This window comes from Panthera tigris, chromosome A2 (genome assembly GCF_018350195.1).
Source record: "Panthera tigris isolate Pti1 chromosome A2, P.tigris_Pti1_mat1.1, whole genome shotgun sequence".
Classification (NCBI taxonomy): domain Eukaryota; kingdom Metazoa; phylum Chordata; class Mammalia; order Carnivora; family Felidae; genus Panthera; species Panthera tigris.
Genome location: NC_056661.1, coordinates 124,195,429 through 124,218,788, shown reverse-complemented (window position 1 = coordinate 124,218,788; position 23,360 = coordinate 124,195,429). Strand labels below are relative to the sequence as shown.

Here is a 23,360-nt window from a genome sequence, read left to right as displayed (position 1 = left end):
AAGTCGGACGCTTAACTGACTGACCCACCCAGGCGCCCCCAAATATGTTTTTTTAAAGTGACATTTTTAATGTACTCCCAGCACAGAAATTATTTTCAAATAACTAAAATAATAAATCATTAAAAAGTTAAATCGGGGTGTCTGGGTGGCTCAGTCAGTTAAGCATCTGACTTCGGCTCAGGTCATGGTCTCATGGGTCATGAGTTCAAGCCCTGTATCGGGCTCTGTGCTGACAGCTCAGAGCCTGGAGCCTGCTTTCGATTCTGTGTCTCCCTCCTCACTCCTCCTCCCCCACTAATGCTGTGTCTCTCTCTGTCTCAAAAATAAATAAAACATTAAAAAAAATGTTTTGGGGCGCCTGGGTGGCTCAGCCGGTTAAGCGGCTGACTTCGGCTCAGGTCATGATCTCGCGGTCCATGAGTTCGAGCCCCGCGTCGAGCTCTGTGCTGACAGCTCAGAGCCTGGAGCCTGTTTCAGATTCTGTGTCTCCCTCTCTCTGACCCTCCCCTGTTCATGCTCTGTCTCTGTCTCAAAAATAAATAAATGTTAAAAAAAAAATTTTAAAAAAATGTTTTAAAGTTAAATCAAAGTAGAAATAAGTATGTGGAAGAGGCAATTTCCTAAGAAAGAAATGGAAGGCAACAATGTAAAGAAAAGCATGAGTAAATGTGCATACACGACAGTGTGAGACGTGGGTGTATTAGAGAGAAGCCATATACATTTCATTCATATTTTCTCCTGCATTTATACAAAGTTTTGCATATGCTTTCCTATGATTCTTTTAACTTTTTAAATTTATTCATTTGACTTTTTCATTTCTTTATTTTTTATTTATTTATTTTTAATGTTTTTATTTATTTTTGAGACAGAGAGAGACAGAGTGTGAGCAGGGGAGGGGCAGAGACAGAGGGAGACACAGAATCTGAAGCAGGCTCCAGGCTCTGAGCAGTCAGCACAGAGCTGGACGCGGGGCTCGAACTCACCGCGAGGTCATGACCTGAGCTGAAGTCGGACGCTTAACTGACTGAACCACCCAGGCACCCAAGACTTTCTCATTTCTGATTTTTTTAATTCATGCTGTCTCCCCCTTTCATAATTATGTCAGTCATATCAACCAAAAGCAAAATAAAACTATATTCAAAATGAAAAGGCAAATGACAAACTAGGGAAATATCCTCAATGATTGAAAACATGAAAAGCTCATTACTTAAAGAATATCTTTGAAAATAAAGAAGAGAGAAAACAAAATAAAATTGAGAAAAAAATGGGTAAAAGGATAAAATATGTAATTTACTTGAAAAATAAAAAATGATAATGTACATATTAAATTTTTAAAATCTCATCCGTAATGAAAAAAACACAAGTTAAAACAATGACATATGTATTTTTTGCCTCTCAATTTGGTAAGGATATATGTATGTATGTATGTATGTATGTATATGTATATATATGTACGTGTGTATCATGCCTGAAGAACAATGAAGCATGAGGCATGGTTCATAAAGTGAACGAGCATCTTATTTGAGTTGTTTCTTTTGTCTACTTAAGCTTGGAATTGAAAGTTTAACTTTACCTAAAAGAACTATAAGCAAAAGAATCAAACGCAAGGATCCACAGCGTGGTTAAGAAGGAAAACTGAAAACAACAACGGTGAACTTTAGCTCTGAGAGATATGAAATTGTTACAAGTTATCCGAGGAGCTAGCTGGAAAACAATAAATAAATGAATTCCTCACGAGATTCCATTTAGGCCTGGTCTTGTGTCAAGGGAGGAGAAGAGGCTCCTGGGTGGCTCAGTCAGTTGAGCACTGGACTCTTGATTTCCACTCAGGTCATGGTCCCTGGGTCATGGGATCAAGCCCCCAGTCTGGCTCTATGCTCAGTGTGGGGCCTGCTCAGGATTCTCTCTCCCTCCCCACTCTCTGCTCCTCTACCTCTCTCTCTCTCTCTCTCTCTCAAATTAAAAAACAAAACAAAACAAAAAAGAAGGGAGGAGAAGCTGATGGGGTGGAGCCACATCCCCCTGAGAGAAGTTCTTTCTTCAACAGGAGGAGCCTGACCATGAAAGAGTGAAGCTCCTAATTGAGCAGATAGGAAACCCTTCAGAGAAGCTCAAGGTTGGAGGGAGGTCACTCTGAATCTCCATCGTTCTACCACAGCTAGGGAGCAAGGAGAAGGATGAGGGCCGAGTGAAACTTGCTTTTGAAATCATCCCTTCATCATCAAATTATACTTAGCTTTTTCCAAGGACACTACAAGAACACACAAGTTGGGCTGCAGGTAAGTTTGAGAGGTCCTGATGGGAAGAAGCAGCTTGAATTGATGGGGGAAGATTAGGGACAGTGAAAGAGCCGCGTGACAGATCTGGCCAGACAGTGCAGTGGGAGCCATGTGGTTCACATACTGTATTCACCCTGCTGAGCAGGGGTTTTGACTGATTTCGCGAACTGATGGGAAATCAATCAGGAGAGAACAAGGACATGCACTGCCACTGAAATCGATGTGTCAGTTGTGTGACAGACGGCGGAAGCCGCTTCCTCCCAAATGCTCACCCCTGCGACTAGTCGCCCTCCTCTTCCATGTGCCCCTTTCTAACAATGCTATGACTTACCTTTGATTGGTTGTCTAAATACCCTTCATCTTTCCTTCAGGATTCCTCCCAAGTTCAACTTGGTAGAAAGGAGGCAGTACGTTGAAATAACGTAGACGTCAATTTGTCAGTTCAGCAGAGATGACTGGGCAATCTCCAACCTCAGCAAGGCTGCTGGGCTGGCTATGGGATCACCATCCTGCCCAGCTCCACCTCTGATGCTGGGTGAGTCATTTTGCTTCTTTTAAGCCTGCTTTTATGAAAAATTCAGGGGCTGGACTATGTGATGAATAACATTTTTCCAGCTTTGGGATTTTATGAGACTGAAGATGAGCAAAGAGCAAGAATATGTGATTCCCATAATATCAGAAAACACTTGAAAAATACTTAATACACTTAATTAATAATCAAAGAAATGCATATTAAAATGGTGAGATACTTTTTCTTTTTTTTTTAATTTAACATTTATTTATTATTGAGAGACAGAGAGACACAGAGCATGAGCAGGGGAGGGGTAGAGAGAGGGGGAGACACAGAATCGGAAGCAGGCTCCAGGCTCTGAGCTGTCAGCAGAGAGCCCGACGCAGGGCTCGAACTCATGAGCTGTGAGATCATGGCCTGAGCCGAAGGTAGACACTTAACTGACTGAGCCACCCAGGTGCCCCGGTAAGACACTTTTTCACAACCTCTATGTTTGACAAAGGTTTAATAAAGAAGTGATGTCATCTTCCATTGGGTCAGGGGAAGAAGAATCAGAGCTCTTTTTTGCTGTTGGCAGGAATACATCTTTTCTATAGGGCAGCTTATGAATATGCATCTAAAGTCTTGAAATGAGCATCATCTTTGATCTAAGAATTCCACTAGAATGGGATCTGAAGGAATAATCAGGGACTCATGAATAAATTTAAATACAAAGATTTTTACTGCATCATTATTTATATGATCCGAAACCAAAGGCTGATCTTCCTTCAACCAGGAGAAATTATGGGACGCTCCATGGCAAGCTTGAGGACACTCAAAACAGGATCAGCCTGGCCACATACACACTCAACATGCCAGCGTCTCCCTCAATCCCATCTCATCCACCCACACAGAGCCACGTTGTCAGAGGCGATCCTGCCATATGACTAGTGAGACCCTGCCTTTCCAGGTGGCTGTGGTCTTCTCTGCTGAAAGACCATCAGTGGCCACCATTGGCTGCAGGACAAACCACCTATGGTTTGGTGGTTAAGGCCCTTTATAATCGAGCCTCACCCCACCAGAAAGAGCTTTTTGCCAACTTCTCCCCTCCCCTACTGACACCGCCTGCCTTCCCTTTCCCTGTCACCACACTTACTCTAACCCCCAGTCACCAGGGAGCCTGCTTTCCTCTCTCCTTCAATGGTGGCTTCCAGCAAGTGTTCCCTGCCATTAACTGACCTCACTGCCCACACTTTCTAGCATAGTTTTTGTGTATATTGCCTTTTTTTCCTTTTTTGCTCAGTGTTGTTTCAAGTTTGCCTATCTTTCCAATTATAAGGTCTCTGAAACTGGCATTATGTCTTATATTTGAAAGACTACATGCTATAGGAGAAAGAACAGGCATGAAATCAGAAAAACCCATGTTTAAATCCTGTGCCATGTTGGGTAAATTACTTGACCTCTCTGAGCCTGAGTTTTGCCACACATAAAATGCAGACAACAGTAGTTCTTTCATAGAGTTGTAATGTGGTTAATGGGACAATTGTTAACCACTTAGCACAATGCCTGCCCCATAGTACATACTCAGAAAATATCAGTTCCCTTCTTTCACTCTACTTTGGAGAAGTTGGGCTTGATAAACAGTAAGTTTAGATGAAATTTTGTGGTCTGGCCACTTCCCTCAAGGACACCAGGAACAATGAAAGACCTGTAGGGAAGGAGAGCAGGAATTGGCGAACCAGGAAATCCATGGGTCTGGACTGCTGGCCCCTTACCTGATGATTGTCAGAGGGATGAAATACACCAGGAAGGCCACGATGGTCATGTATGGGGTCCAGTAGGAGTCGTCAGGCCACAGTGCCCAGCACTGCACTTCACCATTAGAGAGTTTCCTTTTTCCAAATATGATCAGGGTGGGAATGGAGAAGAGGAAAGAGAGGGTCCAGGCAATCATGATGAGGACCTTGGCTTGCTTTTCTGCTCAAAGGAAAGAGAAGTTGGATGGTTTGTTCATGTAGACATCAAAATCACCCAAGATGAGGACAGTATGAAAGGTGAGAAAGAGACTGAGAATAGTGTCTGACATCTTCACTGGGCGAGGAGCATGGCTGTGTGGTCAGACAGAGGGAACATTGTAGAAGGCAATCATGGTAACATGAGCATCAAAGGAACAGACCAGTGCACATGCAGTAATGGAGGAGAAGGGAGCTAGAAGTGATCCAGGGAGGTAGGAAAATGTCAACACCACCCCCACGCCTTGATGTTCTCAGAAGGAAGGATGAGAAGCATCCTTTTCAGAGATGTTAGGAGGACCAGGGATCTCAGGAGGCAGAGGGTGGAGGGAACCTATTGTGATGTGGTTGACAATGTAAGGGAGTTGGTTCCTGGAGGAATAGAGGAAAGTTGCTCTGGGTAGAAAAAGCAGTGGGAATTTGGTGAGGAAATAAGCACAGAGCAGGATGGGATTGAGAGAGCAAGTGAGATGGCTGGAAGGCTTTTCCTCTTGATCAGAGGGATGTGATCCCTGCTGGGTTTCTGCAGACCTCGACAGCATTAGTAACTGTTCCTGCATGCTCTTGTTCTTTCACTGGTTAAAATTCAAATTTTATCTTCTGTAGGTCCTAGAGCCTGGACTTTTAAGAGTGATCAGCAACTCCTGGGCCCCACTCAGATTCCCTTGACGGGCTAACAATGTATTCACTTGTGAAAGGAATGGGCAAGGAAGTAATCAGATTCAAAGAATAGGAAACCATGCTTTAGAATTAATTCCACCAAGGTACTAAAAATGTGTCCCCAGAGTCCACCCAGGGCACATGCTTGGAATTACTTTTCTCATACAGGTGCTGGGCTGTACCGGGAAGTCCCCAGTCAGATGTGTCACCAGCAAACACACAGCAGTGGTAAGACTGTTGACCTTCTGATCAGCGGAGCCCATCTGCTATAAAGAGTGACCGTTTGGGGCTTAACACTCAGGGACAGAACAGATGAAATGCAGTCTGGGTATTAGGTAGGCCATCCTCTGTTACCTTCAAAGTTGCCTGTGTCTCCTACCCATAGGAAGGCAGCTTCTTGTTCAAAGTGCTCTTGTCCAATTCTGTACTTCTGTCTTAGCCTCTACCTTTTATGCATCATAAAAGGTAGAAGCCTCTACCTTCTTTGTTTTTAGCAATGGAAGTTACACATGATAATTACAGACATACTAGCAGAGAAATGGAAGCAAAGAGAAGAAAAAGAAGTCCTTGGTGGCACCACCCAGAAATAGCCAGACTAAATTTTGATAGTGCATTCATATATAATACAATAGATTACACATATAAAAATGAGAACATAATATACATGCTGATTTTCAACCTAATTTTTTTCCCTGGAAAAAATTTTATGACCATCTTGTCATGTCAAGAAAATCTTTTGTCAAAAAATTTTATGACATCTTTTCATGTCTACATCTACACAAGCGGCATTCAGAGTTTTTCAGGCAGTGAAAGCCTTTCATCAAATGTTAATTTTATCTTGGGCCCAGTGCAGGATGCCTGGGTAGCTCAGGTTGAGGCTAGGTGACAGCCAGAAGGTTCCAGGCCTGTCTGGGAGCAGGTCTACAAAATGAGCCCTCCGGGCCCAGAGTGTGAAATGTAATTTGAAAAGCACTGATACATTTCCCCCCCCCTCAATGGTTACACTAAACTGCAATTTTATCCATAGCCTCTTATTAAGTATTTAAATTGCTTCTGATTATTTTTATTACAAATAATTTATATGTATCTCTTTGTACTGCTATTGCCTTAGGATAAACTCTTAGAAACAGATTTTGGCAAATATTATTAAATTTCTCCCAGAAGTGTCTACAACTTATGGCTCCCGCCAGAAGTCTACAGACACGACTATCTTGTTATACCCTCCCAACCCGGAGAAGATTCCCCCTCTAACTCTTGTTACCTCATTGGTAAGATTTCATATCCAAATGTTTAATTCTTGCAATTGTTTAGTTAGTGGTCCAAAAGAGTATTTCTATATATGGTCTGCTCATTTTTCTTTGTTTCTTAATAATTTGTTCATGTTCTTCGCCCACTTTTTCTATTGGTATGTTATTCTATCCTTGCCACAGTTCTTTACAAAAATGATATTACCCCTTTGTCTGTTGTATACAAATATTTTCTCACTTGTCATTTTGCTTCTTAAGTATGTGTACAATATTTATTATTTGTATAAATAGTTTTAAAGTTCTGATGTAGTGAAAACAACATTTATTTCCCTTATTGTTTCTGCCTTGGGTGTTATTCCTAGGAAGATCTTTCTCTTGCCAAAACTAAAAAAAAAGTTTTACTCATACTCATCCCCTTTCAAGTTTAAAATTTTTACTTTTTTCAATCCAACTGGCATTTACTTTATAATTAGCTGTGGCAGATAGCAGTCTAATATTTTTTAAGTGGCTAGACAACTATAATAACACCATATACTGAGTAATTCATTCTTTTCTAATTGACATTATTCCATATGCTTTCCATACATTATTCTGGTTTCAGTATCATGTTTTTTAAAATTATCAAACTTTTATATTATGTTTTAATATCTGGCATGACATATTTCTCTTCATTATTAACAGATGTTTTCCTAATTGTTCTTATATTTATTTATCCTAAAGGGCCTTGAAATGTCAACTTCTCTGGAGTGGCTGGCTAAGGAAACTACCACTTTAGTAAAAAGCATTAAAAAAAAATCAGTAAAATGTGGCCTCCCCTTCCCCTCTCCTTCCTTTGCTTTAGTTGTCATTGCCTTGTGTCTGCAAAGCCACATGTGACTCTGTGTGGCTTCCACCTGCTCCTGTTCTCCACAAAGGTGTGCTGTCTGGTGGGGAATTGCTTTCTGTTGTCTTCTCTTTGTTCAGTCACGTAAACCCTTAGCTCTGCCCCTCAGGGCTGCCCTTAAATTCCAATGAGCTGTGACATCAAGAGACTCTAGCATCGGGTTCCCTGTTCTCACCTGTAACTCTCCCCAAACTCTTGCACAGCCATACAGCCTTCCTGGGGATGTGGCACCCATGTGTACTAGGAATTCCTTGAAGTTTCTGGGATTTGGATGGCTTCTTTCCTTGGCTCCCACCCAGCTCCAGGTCTCCTCTATTTTGACCGGGGCCAAGGTCAGACACTTAACAGACTGAGCCACCCAGGCACCCCAAGTGTCCTCGATTTCTATGGCTCTTCCATGACTTCAGAGGAATTGTCAGCGAGGAAGGGAAAACGGTTAGTGTTGATTTCCAACTTTCATCTTTCCCCGAAGCCATTGGAGATGATTATTTTCTAAGTGCCCAACACTGAACCTCTATTAATTTTGTAGTGAGGAAATAAATTGCTTTACATCTTTAACAGAACACTGTGATATTCATTCCTGCCTTTTCTGTAATTTAGGACACTGTTCATAATATTGCAGTGTTTCCTAGAACTCGTCATATCTTCCATGAGCTAAACATTTGATTTTTTTTTTTTTTAATCTAATGAGTATGGTGACATGGGTAACTGACCATGTTTTCCTTCTGGCTATGGATTCCCTAAGCCTCCACCTTCTGCCAAGCATCCTGAGACACCTCTCACATGTTTTCTTATATGATTTCCCTTCACTCATATTTCTGCACTTTGAAATACCCTGGTGTATGTGTTTTTTGTATGTCCCCACTCAAACCTTCCTGGGGCCTACTGGGCGTAAATAAATAGATGAATGAATAAGTATATCACACTTTCGTATAGAGCATAAAATGTTTCCCCATTTTCCTTCATCTCACTCCCTGCTTCCTTCTTTATCATAATCACTGAGGCAATGGTAGTGCCTAGAAAGCTCAGTAGTGGTCACGTACCTTCATACACACACACACACACACACACACACACACACACACAAAGAAAAACAACCCTAGAAAAAGCCTAAAACAGGTGTAAATTATATTTTTAAATTGGTTTTAACTGCACGCAACACATCAATATACCTTCTTGTATGTAAGTCCCTGTGGTCACTATGACTAGTCCAAATCCCATCCCCAGAGTGAGCACTATTTGGTGTGTGTGTCCTTGGAAGCAATTGCTTATTACTTTTCTTTTCTTTTCTTTTCTTTTCTTTTCTTTCTTTATTTTTCTTTTCTTTTTTTTTTTTTACTATCCATTGCTATCCCAATGCCTCATTCAGAGTCAGGATATATGGTAGTCAAAGACACCCATGCTGTCTTGGGTTCAAACCTTGCCCCTACACCTACCAGCTGTGTGATCTTGGGCAAGTTACTTTAACTATCTGAATTGCAATTGTCCAGACTATAAGATTCAGATAATAATAGCATCTATCTCCCAGAGATGTTGTAAGAATTAAAGTACCTAACATTCATAAAGAGCTTAGAATTGTGAATGGAATATAGTATGCAATCAATAAATCTAAGCTACTGAAACTTCTACATAGGCTAGCCAGCCATTCCTCCAACGAGGGAATCCCTGCTATTCTAAGCAACATTACCATAAACGATATGTGTGCATACTTGCATGCATGTGGGTGTTTGTCAAGAGAAGATACCAAAAAGTAGAATTCCTATGTCAAAGGGCACATGTGCCAATATTATCTGATATATTCAATAGATTCTGATGACATTAATTCTACTTATTCTAACGTTCTGCTTGTTCTGTTCATTTTGCTTTCTTAGTTGTAAACTACACAGAATGGTATTTTAAAGTATTATCTATTTGCCACGTTTTGACTTTTGTCCCATTTTCTATATTTGATTGCACCTCATCTTTGTAGGTGCAATCACATTAGGTTCTTCACATTAGGTTCTTCATTTCATAAGTTTTCATGGGCTGCTTGGGAAAGCGTGGTATGGGTCACTGAACATTGGGTTATTACTTGCTTTCAGGGGTCATGGAGGAAAGTAAGCTCTGCCCATGGGCAGAGTAATGGATAATTAGTCTCATGACTAGGTACCCATCACCCCTCCAAGGACTCATTGATTCCTAAGACCCCCAACTCTGTCTCTCCAAATCCAACACCCCCACGATTAGGAGGAAGAGACCTCCATCCCTGTTGCCTCTCTAGGGCAGGGGAGGCCAAAGGGAAAGGAAACATGCAGTGATCAACCCTCCTTGTTGTGCTCCAGAAATCACCCGTTAGTTTCCTTGAGTCCTTCCTGCCCTGGGCCTTTACACAATCTTAACACTTCACCCACATTACTGTAGCCTGTGGGTACTGGCAACCGTGTGGATTCAGTCTTCCCTCTGACCCATCTGCGTCCTCCTAAGGATTCCTTACTATCACTGGATCAAGGAGAATTTTCTTTGTTTCCAGTATTGTTATGAATTAAAAAAATCTTTCCAATTATTTCTATGGTTTGGGAGTACAGAGGGCAAGGTGCTTGTTTCTGGAAAATGAGCAAGTTGAAGTGGGAATATTCATTTCTTGGGAGAGGTGTATGTGTCAACACTGCTCTAAAGGAAGAGGCCAGAGGCATTAGGGTCAAGGGAAATGGTCACAAAGTGGGCCCAGCAAACTACCTTCCCTAGTAGCTCTTGACCATCCGTGGGAACCATCAGCATTTCCCCAGGCATTCTGCCTCTCTTTCTACATCTTTATGGACAATCAGACCCATTAAATAGAAAGAAAGCAGAGAAGGAGAAAGTGGGAGGAAAAGAACCATAGAAGATATTAGTGAGAACAATCCCACTCTCACCCAAGGATGATTTCTTACAGAATAGTGCTTGGTTGAGCCAGCTCACCTCCTTGCAGAAACTTCATGGGGTAGACGATGGCATGGTATCTGTCTATGCTGAGGGACACCAGGACATAGGTAGAGGCATAGAGCAGCACAACCTGAAGACAGAAACGAGAGGGGGTGCATGACTTCATAGAAGTGAGGGAATCCACACAATGGGAAGAAGAATGTTCTGTGCTATTGAGAAACCTGCGCACCAAACCTAGGGAAGGATGAAGTTTGGGTGAGGGAGAGAAATGATTCACTCCCTGTGTCTACAAGCAGATTGCTGTTCTTGGTGCTGCACTTGTCATTGTTAGTCGTAGCTGTGGAGAATGCTTCCAGATCACCCTTCCTCACTCATTCATTTGGCTTCTTGGAGACTCCACATCTCAGGATCAGTCTCTCTTGACATTTGCATGGTACATTTGTTTGTAATTGACTTTTAAAGCTAACCTAATTTTCCCTGCCACAATTGACATTCCAGAATAATTAGAAACAAACGTTCATTTGCCTTTTATCAGTGTGAGTTGTTGGGAGACAATGGAAGGGATCTGGTTTCTGGGAGCCCATGTGCTGTTTAGAATCATTTATCATCATCTGCATTGACAGTCTCAGAGCTCACTTCCTCCTCCACTTCTCTGGTATAACTGTTCATTAAGGCCAGTCCTTGGGTCCCCCCCTTCCTCCTTCCCACCCTCTCTTTTATTAGCCTTACTCATGCCCTTTAATTATCCTGAGTACAGTGTTATTTGCATAGTTTGCAGAGAAGGAAATTGGGATATAAGAGGTTAACATCTCTCATGTTAAAAGCATAATCAAAATGTAATTAAATGAAATATTTCTGAAAGAATGATCAAGGTGGAAAGTTTTCAGGTAACTTTGAGTCTTATTTATACCAAGAGTCTAGTCATATCTCTGCTTTGTAACCTTTGGATCAATTCCAGAGCAGGGAAGAATAACTCAAAGACCAGAGTCTAAGGGTGAGTGTCTGAATCTCTCCTAAAAACAAAATAGAAATACCATGACTTTGGTAATAACTTTTGTCTGAATTTATACCTTATTGTTCTTTCTCTCATTCAGAAAAATAACAATCAACTATGTTATTGTTCTCTATTATTTTTATTTGTGTAACACCACCGCAAATGCGTCCTGGCACCAATGTTGTGGAAGGTGCCACAGGGTGGGAGTTCTGATTAAAGATTGAAGGCTTTCTTGAGGGATATAAGAAGAAATTCTCCTCTTGCTAAAAAGATGCAATATGGACAGGGAGAAGAATTTTGGCCAAATTTAACCAAAAAATTTAGACAACAGTCTTCTTAGAGAAAAGTGGGATTTGTACGTGTGACCTATGAATTCAGAACTATTAAGGATGGCCACACACAGCATAGGAGATGGCATTGAAGGAATATGAGAAAGAAAGCTCCCAAGGGCAGAACTCTATGGGATGGAACGTCTTGGTGAGAAGGTCGTAAGAATCTCAGCCATCTTTGACTGTGTTGAGTGACTGTGACCGTGAGGAACTTGCCAACACAAGTTCAGAATTTGAAGCAAGATGAAAAAGGTCACAATAAGGAGTGGCTGGAGGAGTAGGCGATGTTAACACAAAGAGATGTACTTTCAGACAGTCAAAAAGAGTAGTTAATTTCAAGGGTCTTCAAACATGTAGGGAGGGTAAAAAAAAAATTAAAGGTTACATAAAAGAAATGCATCTCAAATTGTCATGCCTCTTTTTTACAAAAATAAATGCCAGAAAACAGCATAAAAACATGTTCAGAGTTTTGAAAGAAAAATTATGATCCAAGAATTTTGTAAATATCATTTCTGTGCCAAGGCACAGAATAGTTTTCTTAAGTGTATAAAAAAAGAAAGTATAACATCACATAATCTCCTGAAAAATCTTCCTTGAGGAAATATTTCTGCTGACTGAGCATTGTTTAAAAATTAAGAACTCTAGAAGAGGGACGGGATTGAATAATAATAGCTATGGTAAGCAATGAGTTCCCCCAAATCCCACAAAATGTTTACAACATCATTATGAATATAGTTAGGAAACATTCCAGGGAAAAATCTGGGGAATTGAGTGAGAAGAGAGAGTAGAAGGAAAGAAATCATGTTATATATTTCCATTTGGTCATTTTAGACATCTCTGTTGTTTTTTACTTTGATAGAGACATATTACATTTAAAAATTAAAGATAAGCTATGACATAAAATAAAAGGGGGGAAAATAATTTATTAGCTTCTTACGGCTATTGTAACAAATCACCACAAGCTTCATGGTTTAAACCAGCATAAATGCACTTTCTTACACTTCTAGAGACTAGAAGTCCATAATCAGTTACACTGGGTCAAAAATTAAGGTGTTGGCAGGGCCACCCTCCCTCCACAAGCCCCAGAGGAGAATCCATTCCTTGCCTCTTTCAGCTGAAGGTGGCTGCCAGTATTCTTTGACTCGTGGCCACACCAATCTCATCTCTGAGTCTATGGTTACAATGGCTTATGTCTGTTTGTCAAATCTCCCCCCTTCCCTTTAATAAAGGATATATGTAATTACACTTGAACTCATCAAGATAATCCAGAATAATCTCCCCATTTCAAATTCCTGGACTTAATTACATCTGCAGAGTCCTTTTTTGCCGTATAAGGTAATATATATAGGTTTCAGGGATTAGAATTTGGATTTGGGGGTGCCATTTTTCAGCCTACCACAATTAACAACCAAGCAGGAAGGAAAAAAAACATGTAAATAAAAAAAATAACACAGAAAGATTAAAATGAGGTGACTTAAATAACACCAAACACTATTTGTCTCAATAAATATAAATGACTTAAACTCCTTGACTAAAACAAAGACTATGTACAAAACCCTTCCACAAATCTAACTGTATACTGTGTTGAAAATAAGCCTCTCAGTCCAAATTATTATCAAAGTTTAAAAATAGAGTGATGGCCAAAGGCATAGGAAAAACTAAAATCAAAAGAAGGCATTTACTACAATACTACTATTTGACAAATTAAATTCAAAGCAAACTGTACTACATGGGACAAAGGAATTATTTTTATTGATACAATACATAATGATGACAGAATATTAATAAACTTATATGTAACAAGTAACATAATACTAAACATGCATAACTAAAATGTTCAAAGACTTACCAAGTATAAAACACAATAATACATAGAAATAATTAAACACATTTTAAAAATAATACACATTATTGTAAAATATCTAGGCAACATTTCAAAAATTGATCATAAAATAAACTACCAAGAAAAAAAATCCCTCAATAGATTTCAAAATTATACAATTTATATAATTTGCATATTTAAAACAACAAGCAATAAAAACTGAAATCAGTATCATGTTATTTTTTTTTTAAATACCACTTGGAAATTTAAACACCCTTGTAATTAACTTGAGTCAAGAAGGAAATCAAAGTACAATTATAGTCAATTCATAAATGTCAACAATGAAAATTCTACACATCAACAACATATGGGATACCATTTGGATAACAGATGGCAGATTGAGGACATATGTCTGAATTCTCACTACCCCACCCCTCTATTCTGACAAAAATGACCTAGGAAATATAAAACCAAAGAAAATCTTGCACAGAAGTTGAGACTTAAATGCAGCAAACTTAGAAAAATTTTATTTAGAAAAATACCAGATTGGATTCATGTAAAGGAGGATCCCTGGATTGACTTAAAAAATTAATATACTTTATTTTTTAGAGCAATTTTAGATTCATAGAAAAAAGGATAGTTTCCACCTCCATCCCCAACTTTTCCCCATTATTAACATCTTAAGTGTGGTCCATTTGTTAAATTTGATGATCCAATATCAATACATTACCATTAAAGTCCATACTTGTGTTGTATAGTTCTATGGGTTTTGACAAATGAATAATGTCCCCTATCAATGATTCATACAGAAAAGCTTCACTGTCCTAAAAATGCCTTGTACTTTGCCAAATCCCTAGCAACCACTGATATTTTTACTGTCTCCATAGTTTCCCTTTTCCAGAACATCATATAGTTATCATACTTCTGTAGCCTTTTCAGACTTACTTCTTTTACTTAGCAAAGTTCATGTAAGATTCCCCCATGACTTTTCATGGCTTGATAGCCCATTATGTTTTATTGTTAAATAGTATTCCATGATATGGAAGTACCAAAGTTTTTTTTTTTTTATCCATTCAGCATTTGAGGAACATCTTACTACCAATTTTTGACAATTATGAGTAAAGTTGTTATAACATTCTTGTGCAAGTTTGTGTGAACATAAGCCATAAACTCAATTGGATATATATCTAGGAGCACAATTGCTATCTTGCATGATAAGAGTATTTTCTCTTTGTTTTTAATCTTTATGTCCTTATTTTGAGAGAGTGTGTGTGTGCAAGCAGGGGAGGGGGAAACAGAGAGAGAAAGAGAGAGAAAGGAAGAATCCGAAGCAGGCTCCACACTGTCAGCACAGAGCCTGACACGGGATTTGATCCCATGATGCTGGGATCATGATCTGAGTCGAAATAAAGAGTTGGACATTTAAGCAACCGAGGCACCCACGTGTCCCAAGAGTATTTTCAATTTTTTAAGAAACTGCCAAAATATCTTCCAAAATGGCTGTACCATTTTGCACTCCTACAAACAGCACTAGCATTTTGTATCATCAGTTGTTTGGATTTTAGTCATCCTAATAAGTATGTAGTGCTTTCTCATTTTAATTTGCAATTCCCTAATGCCATATAATGTTTCTTTTCATATGCTTGTTCATTATTTATATATCTTCTCTGGTTAGCTGTCTGTTCAGATAGTTTGCCTATTTTTAAGTGGGCTGTTTCCTTACTGTTGAGTTTTAAGAGGTCTGTGTGTGTGTGTGTGTGTGTGTGTGTGTGTGTATACATTTTTTTAGAGAGAGAGTGAAGGGAGGAAGGGGCGGGGGGGGAGAGAGAGAGAGAGAGAGAGAGAGAGAGAGGGAGAGAGAGAGGGAATCTTAAGCAGGCTCCACACTCAGCACAGAGCCTAACACAGGGCTTGATCCCATGACCTTGGGATCCTGACCTAAACCAAAATCAAGAGTCCCATGCTCAACCAACTGAGCCCCACCTAGGCATCCAGGTCTGGTATAGTTTGGATACAAATTCTTTATCAAGTATGTGTTTTGCAAACATTTTTTTCTCATTCTGTGCCTTGTCTTTTCTGTCTCTTAACAATGTCTTTTGCAGAGAAATTTGAAATTTTCATAAAATCAAACTTTTCATTTTTTTTTCTTTCTTGGGTTGTGCTTTTGGTGTTATACCTAAAAAGTCATTGAGAAATCCTAAGTACCCTAGCTTCTCTCCCATGTTTTCTTCTAGTAGTTTTATAGCATGCATATTTCATTCAAGTCTATGATCCATATTGAGTTAGTTTTTCTGAAAGGTGTAAGGTTTGTAGTTAGATGATTATTATTTTTTTAATGTGGATATCCCATGACTCTAGCAGTATTTCTTGAAGAGGCTGTTTTTTCTCCATTGAACTGTCTTTGCTCCTTTGTCAAAGATCAGTTGACTTTTTGTGTGCATTTGTTTCTGGACCTCTATTCTGTTCCACTGATCTATTTGTTGATTCTTTTGCAAATATCATGCTGTCTTGATTTAGCTGTAGCTTTATAGTAAGTCTTGAAATCAGATAGTATCAGTCTTTCATTTGTGTTCTTCAGTATTGTGTTGGCTATTCTGTGTCTTTCACCTTTCCACATAAATTTTAGAGTTTGTCTATATCTATAAAATAACTTGGTGAGCTTTTTATTGGGATTGCATTGAATTTATAAATTGGAGTAGAATTGACATCTTAATAATAGTGAGACTTCCTTTCTGTGAACATAGAACAGCTATCCATTTATTTGGATATTCTTTGATTTCTTTGATTAAGTATTGTAGTTTTCTTCATACTGATCTTGCACGTATTTTATTAGATTTATACGTGAGCTTTCATATTTTTGGTGCTAACATAAATGGTATTGTGTTTTTCATTTTAAATTCAAACTGCTTATTGCTGGCATATAAAAGCACAATTGAATTTTGTTTACTAATCTTATATTCTGTAATCTTGTTATTTTCACTTAATAAGCCCATAGGTTCTCTGTGGTTTTGTTTGGTTTTGTTTTTTGTCAATTCTTTCAGATTGTCTGCATAGACAATCTTGTCATATGTGAACAAAGATATTATTTCACCTTTCCTGATCTGTATACCTTTTATTTATTTTTCTTGTCCTGTTGAGTTAGTGGGACTTCAGTATGATGCTGAAAAGGAGTAATGAGAGTGAACATCCTTGCTTTGCTCTCAATCTTATGAAAGAAGCATCCAGTTTCTCACCATTAAGTATGAGGTTAGCTGTAGCTTTTTGTAGATGTTCTTGTATCAAGTTCAGGAAATTTTCCTCCATGAAGAGTTTACTGAGAGTTTTTATCATGAATCGATATTGGATTTTATCAAATGATTTTTTGGTATTTATTGAAATGATCATATACATTTTCTTCTTTGTCTTTTGAGATAATGGATTGCATCAATTGATTTTCAAATGTCGAACCAGCTTTTTATACATGGAATAAATTCCACTTGACCGTGGTATGTAGTTCTTTTTATAAATACTTTGATTCAATTGCTAGTATTTGTTGATAATTTTTACATCTATTTTCACAAGAAATATAGGTCTATAGTTTTCCTTTCCAGTAATTCTTTTGTCTGTTTTTGATGTTAGGATAATGCTGGACTCACAGAATGAGTTAGGAAACATTCCCTTTGCTTCTGTGTTCTAGAAAAATTAGCAACTTATTGGTATAATTTCTTCCTTAAATATTTGGTAGAATTCACCAGTAAACCCATCTAGGCCTGGTGCTTTCTTTCTCGGAAGATTATTAATTATTAATTAAATTTGTTTCATAGATACTGGCCTACTCATCTTGTCTATTTTTCCTTATATGAGTTTTGGTAGATTGTGTCTTTCAAGGATTTGGTCCATTTCAAGTAAATTATCAAAGTTTCAGGCATATAGTTCATAACATTCCTTTATTATCCTTTTAAAATCTATAGGATCAGTAGTAATTAACCCTCTTCCATTTTTAATATTAACAATTTGTGCCAACCCTCTTCTTTTGTTTACTGTCACTAGAAGTTTATCCATTTTATTATCTCTCCAAAGAACCAGCTTATAGTTTCATTGATTTTCACTGTTGATTTACTGTTTTCAGTTTTAGTAATTTCTGCTCTAGTTTTTATCATTTAAAAAATTCTACTTGCTTTAGGTATACATTGTATGTTTTCTCTAGTTTCCTAAGGTAGAAGATTAGGTTATTAATTTTAGGTCTTTTTTCTTGACTAATACAAGAATTTAATGCTATAAATTTCTCCAAAAGCACTGTTTTTATTGTCCTACAAATTATGATAAGTTGTATTTTCATGTTTAATTTGACCCACATGTTACCTAGAGTGGGTATAATCCCCTAGAACATTGAGATTGGCCAGCTATCCTTCTGTTACTCATTTCTGGTTTAATTCTAATTTGGTCTGAGAGCATACTTTGTGCTATTTCCACTCTTTTACATTGTTAAGGTGTATTTTATGGTCCAGGATGTAATTTCCCTTGGTGAATGTTCCATGTGAGTTTGATAAGAATAAGTATTCTGCCTTGTTGGATGAAGTGTTGTGTAAATGCCAATTAGGTCAATTTGATAGATAGTTTAGTTTACTTCAACTGAGAGCTATTTAGTTCAACTATATCCCTGCTTCTAACACTAAGTATTGGCATAATTTATTTCTCAGCAATTGCCACAGTAAGCAATTGATAACATTTATCTACAAGGAAGCAAAATTTTTTCAATAAGGAATTAAAATATGTTTTAAAAAATAACCCCTGAGAAAATACCAGTTCCAGATGGTAATCAGGGGTCTTTCACATCTACTAAACTTTCAAGATTATATTCAGAACACAGAAGATTTTTATTTTATTTATTATTTTAAAATTTATTGATTTATTTTGAGAGTGTGAGGGAGGGGCAGAGAGAGAGAGAGAGAAAGAGAGAGAGAGAGAATCACAGGCACGCTCTGCACCATCAACATGGAGCCTGAGGCAGGGCCAAACTCATGGACTATGAGATCATGACCTGAGCAGAAATCAAAAGTTGGACTCTTAACTGACTGAGCCACCCAGGCACCCCAAAGATTTTTAATTGTAACTATTCTCTATTCATTTTCTGAGGATGGAGTAACTCTATTTCCAAGGTCTGAAAATGATAGAATAAATGAAAATTGTAGATGAATATAGATATGAAGATTCTTAAAAACCCTACTAGCAAGTGGAATACTGTGGGATAAGGTTTTCCAGAAATGTACTCTACATCTCTAGAGCTACAATAATTTAGATCCGGAATATGGGCATCAGAATAAAAATTATTAATGGAAAATAATTTTAAGAGCTCAGAAACAGAACACATCAGTTCTAACGCCAGTTATGAAACAGTTCATTCTTTCTGTATTAGTTGAAGTGCCTTAATCCATAGTATGTACATATATGGTGTATTAACAATATAATATATGTATATGGTAAATATGTAATATTTTGTACCATCTATTTTATGCATATATATTTGCATTAGTAATTTTTACATTAAAGTATATTCAACAGGCAAAGTATAAATGTCTTTAATCTAAAAATAGATATTAGCAATAATTAAGGAAAAGCACGTATCCCAGGGATGCCTGGGTGGCTCAGTCAGTTAAGCATCCAACTCTTGATTTTCAGCTCATGTCATGATCTTACAGTTCATGAGATTGAGCCCCAAGTGTGGCTCTGTGCTGATAGCATGGAACCTGCTTGGGATTCTCTCTCTCTCTCTCTCTCTCTCTCAAAATAAATAAATATTAAAAAAAAAAACCAAGTATCCCAGTTATAAAAAAATTGAAAAGGATAGTAGGCAATTTAGATAAGAAGAAATTCAAATGCCAATAGATATTTTTAAAAGTCCAATTTAGGTGGTAATACAGGCACCACAAGTTAAAACAACTAGAGATGATACCTATTTTCTGACAGTCTGTCACAGTTTTTCAAAAAGAACAGTAGCCAGTGTTGTGTTAGTTTCAGGAGGAAAAAATTAAAGGAACCAAAACCAAAAAACAAACAAAAAAAGAACTTTGAATGTTTGTATCCCACCAAAATTCATATGAATCCGAATGCCCAGTGTGATGATGGTAGGAGGTGAGGCCTTTGGGAGGTGGTTAGGTTATGAGGGTGGAGCCCTCATGAATGAGTGGGATTAGTGCCCTTATAAACAAGGCCTGGCAGAGCTCCCTCATTCCGTCTGCCATAAGAAGTCTGTAACCTGGAGGAGGGCCCTCACCTGACAATTGCTGGCACACTGATCTTGAACTTCCAGCCTCCAGAACTGTGAGAAATGAATGTTTGTTGTTTTTATAAGATCCTTACTCTGTGGTATTTTTACAGTAGCTTGAATGGACCAAGAAAGCCAGAATATGTCAAAGTCCTTCATATTTACCGCCCCCCCCAATTTAAAATGTGAATATTTATGTTCTTATTAATGCTTATTTATGTTTGCTTTATATATTAATTATTTTTAGCAAAAAAAAAATTTAAAAATCTTACCAATTTGGCTTATCCTTCCAACTAGGAGTAAGTGATAAGTTTGTTGTGTGGAAGTGTTGAGTTCTATATTATTTTCCTTGTGAAGACTCCAAAAACTACTTGTCACTTTGCCTCATATTTTTTTTTAAATTTTTTTTTAACGTTTATTTATTTTTGAGACAGAGAGAGACAGAGCAGGAATGGGGGAGGGGCAGAGAGAGAGGGAGACATAGAATCGGAAGCAGGCTCCAGGCTCTGAGCCATCAGCCCAGAGCCCGACGCGGGGCTCGAACACGCGGACCGCGAGATCGAGATGGTGACTTGCGCCGAAGTCGGACGCTTAACCGACTGAGCCACCCAGGCGCCCCGCCTCATATTTTTAAAGGGCTACATACCTGCAGATAGCGGACCACTCGGCAAACGAGATCAGGTGCCATAAAATCTCCAGTGAATCGCCAAATGATATCTGTCAAGATGTTAACCAGTCCTGTGAAAGAGTCTAACAAAAACATGCAAGTGGTTAACTTTAGTCTCTTTCAAATTTCCAGCCTTGCCACAATAGAAATGAATTCCTAGGGAGATTTTTTTTTTTCCTTCTGATTTATCAGGTGGCCATTAAGGAAAAGTAAGGCAAGGCAGGAGTTCATTGACTTTTATTATTAGGTCTTGTTACCACTCAGATGTAACCACCTTGGAAGGATTTTGGTAATGACTAAAATGATTTTGGTAACCATACAGTTGACCTTTTAAGTCACAGAAGAGGAGCTTTAAGGGGGTTTAGATCTGTACCAAAATAAGGACTGTGTGAGGATCGATAAGGGAAAAATTGAGAAAAGGAAAATATTTATCTTTAAGAAGCCCCTCAAAATCCCTCTTCTTGTACCCACTGTTTTATAATGTCGACCTCTTGTTACCTCCCTACCAGCAATGACAGCACTCCACTTTCACTCCAGGTTTCTTTTCTTTCTTCTCCTTTCCCCTTTCAACATCTATGCCTGGAAAAAATCAAGTGCATGATCTATCAATTTCATTAACTTAATTGGCTAAACAACAGAGGAACTGAGGCCAAGATTTGAGACCAAAGTCAGAGACTTTAGGCTCCTGTGGTTATCTTTACTCATTTCTGTACTTAGATTGAAAGTTGTGTAGATATCTATATCAGAAATGGTAAAATATATGTCTAGAAGCTCCCTCTCACCCTTCCATGACATATCACTAATTGATCATGTGATCCAGAATCATTCTCGAAACAGTGCTATAGGGATTCTCTGCTAATTGATGGATAGGGCTGGTACTTAAAACAGGATAAGTAAGAATTCATTGACTTAGAGTCACTTCCTTGGAACATGGGATATAACACTCTGTCAAAGACCCAAGAGGCAAGGCAAATTCATTGCCAGGGTAGCTCTTAGAAGTCTGGAGAAAGTGTTGGTCTTTCCTAGGCAAAAGAGAAATGCCTGAGTTGCCCCGGCAGACAGTAGAAAAAATAAAAATAAAAAGGCCAAGTAAAGTGTGCATGCTATAATGGATATATTATGTAAAGCCAGAAGACCCACCAGAGAATTATATTCCATGGAAGGACTCAGAAGACACATCACTCATCAAGAATGTACTGGTGAGAGGAGCACCTGCATTACAAAGAAGCTTCCAACTATGCTAGAGTGGATGTAGGAAAGGTGGTCATAGAGCCTGGTCTTATTATACATGGTAAGGCTGCACTGTAATAATTCTCCTAGTCCTTCCCCAAAGGGACCTATGGTCACTTATTTGTGTGACTGTACACTGGGGAAAGAAGAATATACAGACATTTTGAGTACTGAGGCACAGGCTCTATGTTGACATGATACCTAGAGACCTGAGTGTCATTTTGGCCCGACTAGAAGAGTGGAATCTTTGGGGCCAGGTAACAAATAGAATCCTAGTTGAAATGGAATGGTTCACTAGATCTGCAGACCCTCCATTATTCATTTCCCCATTCCCTGAATGTTTAATTTATACTAATATACTTAGCATTTGGAATAACTCCATATCTGCTTCCTCATAATAGTGGCAGACAGCAAGACTACTCATTGGACAACATGATGAATTACCCCTTATCATGGCCAATCTAGCTACTGCTGTATTTGAATGTCTTTGAATTACCAACAGTGGAGATCAACGCTGAGCCCCAGTATGACACTATTTCTTAAGAAGACCAACCAGCTACGTTGTGACAAGCTGACTACACTGGACCCTTCAATATTGCAAGGGCCAGCTGTCCATCTTCCCAGCGTATACTTGTTCTGGGTATGAACATGCTTTCCCTGACCTCTGAGTTGTAGTCAACACCATTCACCAATCTCTAGAGGATTTCTGATTGCCCAACTAGAATGGAATCCCGCATAACACAGTATCTGATCAGGAAACCCACTTCATTGTGGAGGGGATATAGGCTTGCACCATGGATCATAGAATCTATTTATGTCACACAGTGTGCCACCCAGCACAGCTGTCTTCCTGGAGCACTGGGATGCACTAGTAAAGGCACAAAGTGCCAGCTTAGTGGCAATACTCTGAAAGCATGGAATCCCATCCTCCAAAATGCTGCGTATGCATTAAATCAGAACTCTCTTTATGGTGCTGTGTCACTAACAGGAGATATACATATGCCTGAGAACCAAGGGGTAGAGGTGGGAATGGTCACACTGCATATTACTCCCAGTGAACCCCTGGGGGGGGCACTGTGTATACCTTTCTGCTCTGCAGGCTGGAGGTCCTAGTCCCAAAAGGAAGTTGCAAACCTGCCGGGGGTCATAGCAAGGGTCCCCTCGAACTGAAAGTGATGGCTGACACGAAGACACTTTGGACTCGTTGGTCCAGGGACTAGCAGTCAAGAAGAGAAGTCACAGCTGTGGTCAGAGTAATTGGCTGTGATCAGCTGATGGAGGCAGAGCTGGGTTTATACAGTGAAGGAAGAGAAGAGGATGGGTAGAACACAGGTAATTTACTCATTATTTTATGATTGACTGTAGATAATTAGTGAATGGGGCTAGATGTGCTAAGCATACTGCAGCAGGCTCTCAGTGTAGGGTTGTGCAGATTTTTGAGGCTGTAGACTGCTCTGTCCTGCTGTGGTGGGAGGGTGCGTGGGGGCTGAAATCGAGGCTTTAGTATGGTCATGAAGACACACACCCTGGCTTCAGGCTGCACAAAGATAAAGCAAGTGTCAACTCTGTCCTGCATGACATACGAACTATACCCTCTACGAA

The 23,360-nt window shown here is 38.9% G+C and overlaps 1 protein-coding gene across 2 annotated transcripts in view; it reads right to left on the bottom strand.

Annotated features, from left to right (window-relative positions):
* Positions 1–23,360, bottom strand: part of NPSR1 (neuropeptide S receptor 1) — a 153,840-nt gene that overhangs the window by 36,032 nt on the left and 94,448 nt on the right. Inside the window, exons 3-5 of one of the 2 annotated variants that reach the window (XM_007078568.2) lie at positions 20,508–20,611; positions 10,509–10,602; positions 4,545–4,746 (exon numbers count right to left, since the gene is read on the bottom strand). In XM_007078568.2, coding sequence (XP_007078630.2) covers positions 4,545–4,746; positions 10,509–10,602; positions 20,508–20,611 — 400 coding nt within the window. The remainder of the gene's footprint in view (positions 1–4,544; positions 4,747–10,508; positions 10,603–20,507; positions 20,612–23,360) is intronic. The other variant, XM_015535925.2, reaches the window with a different exon arrangement.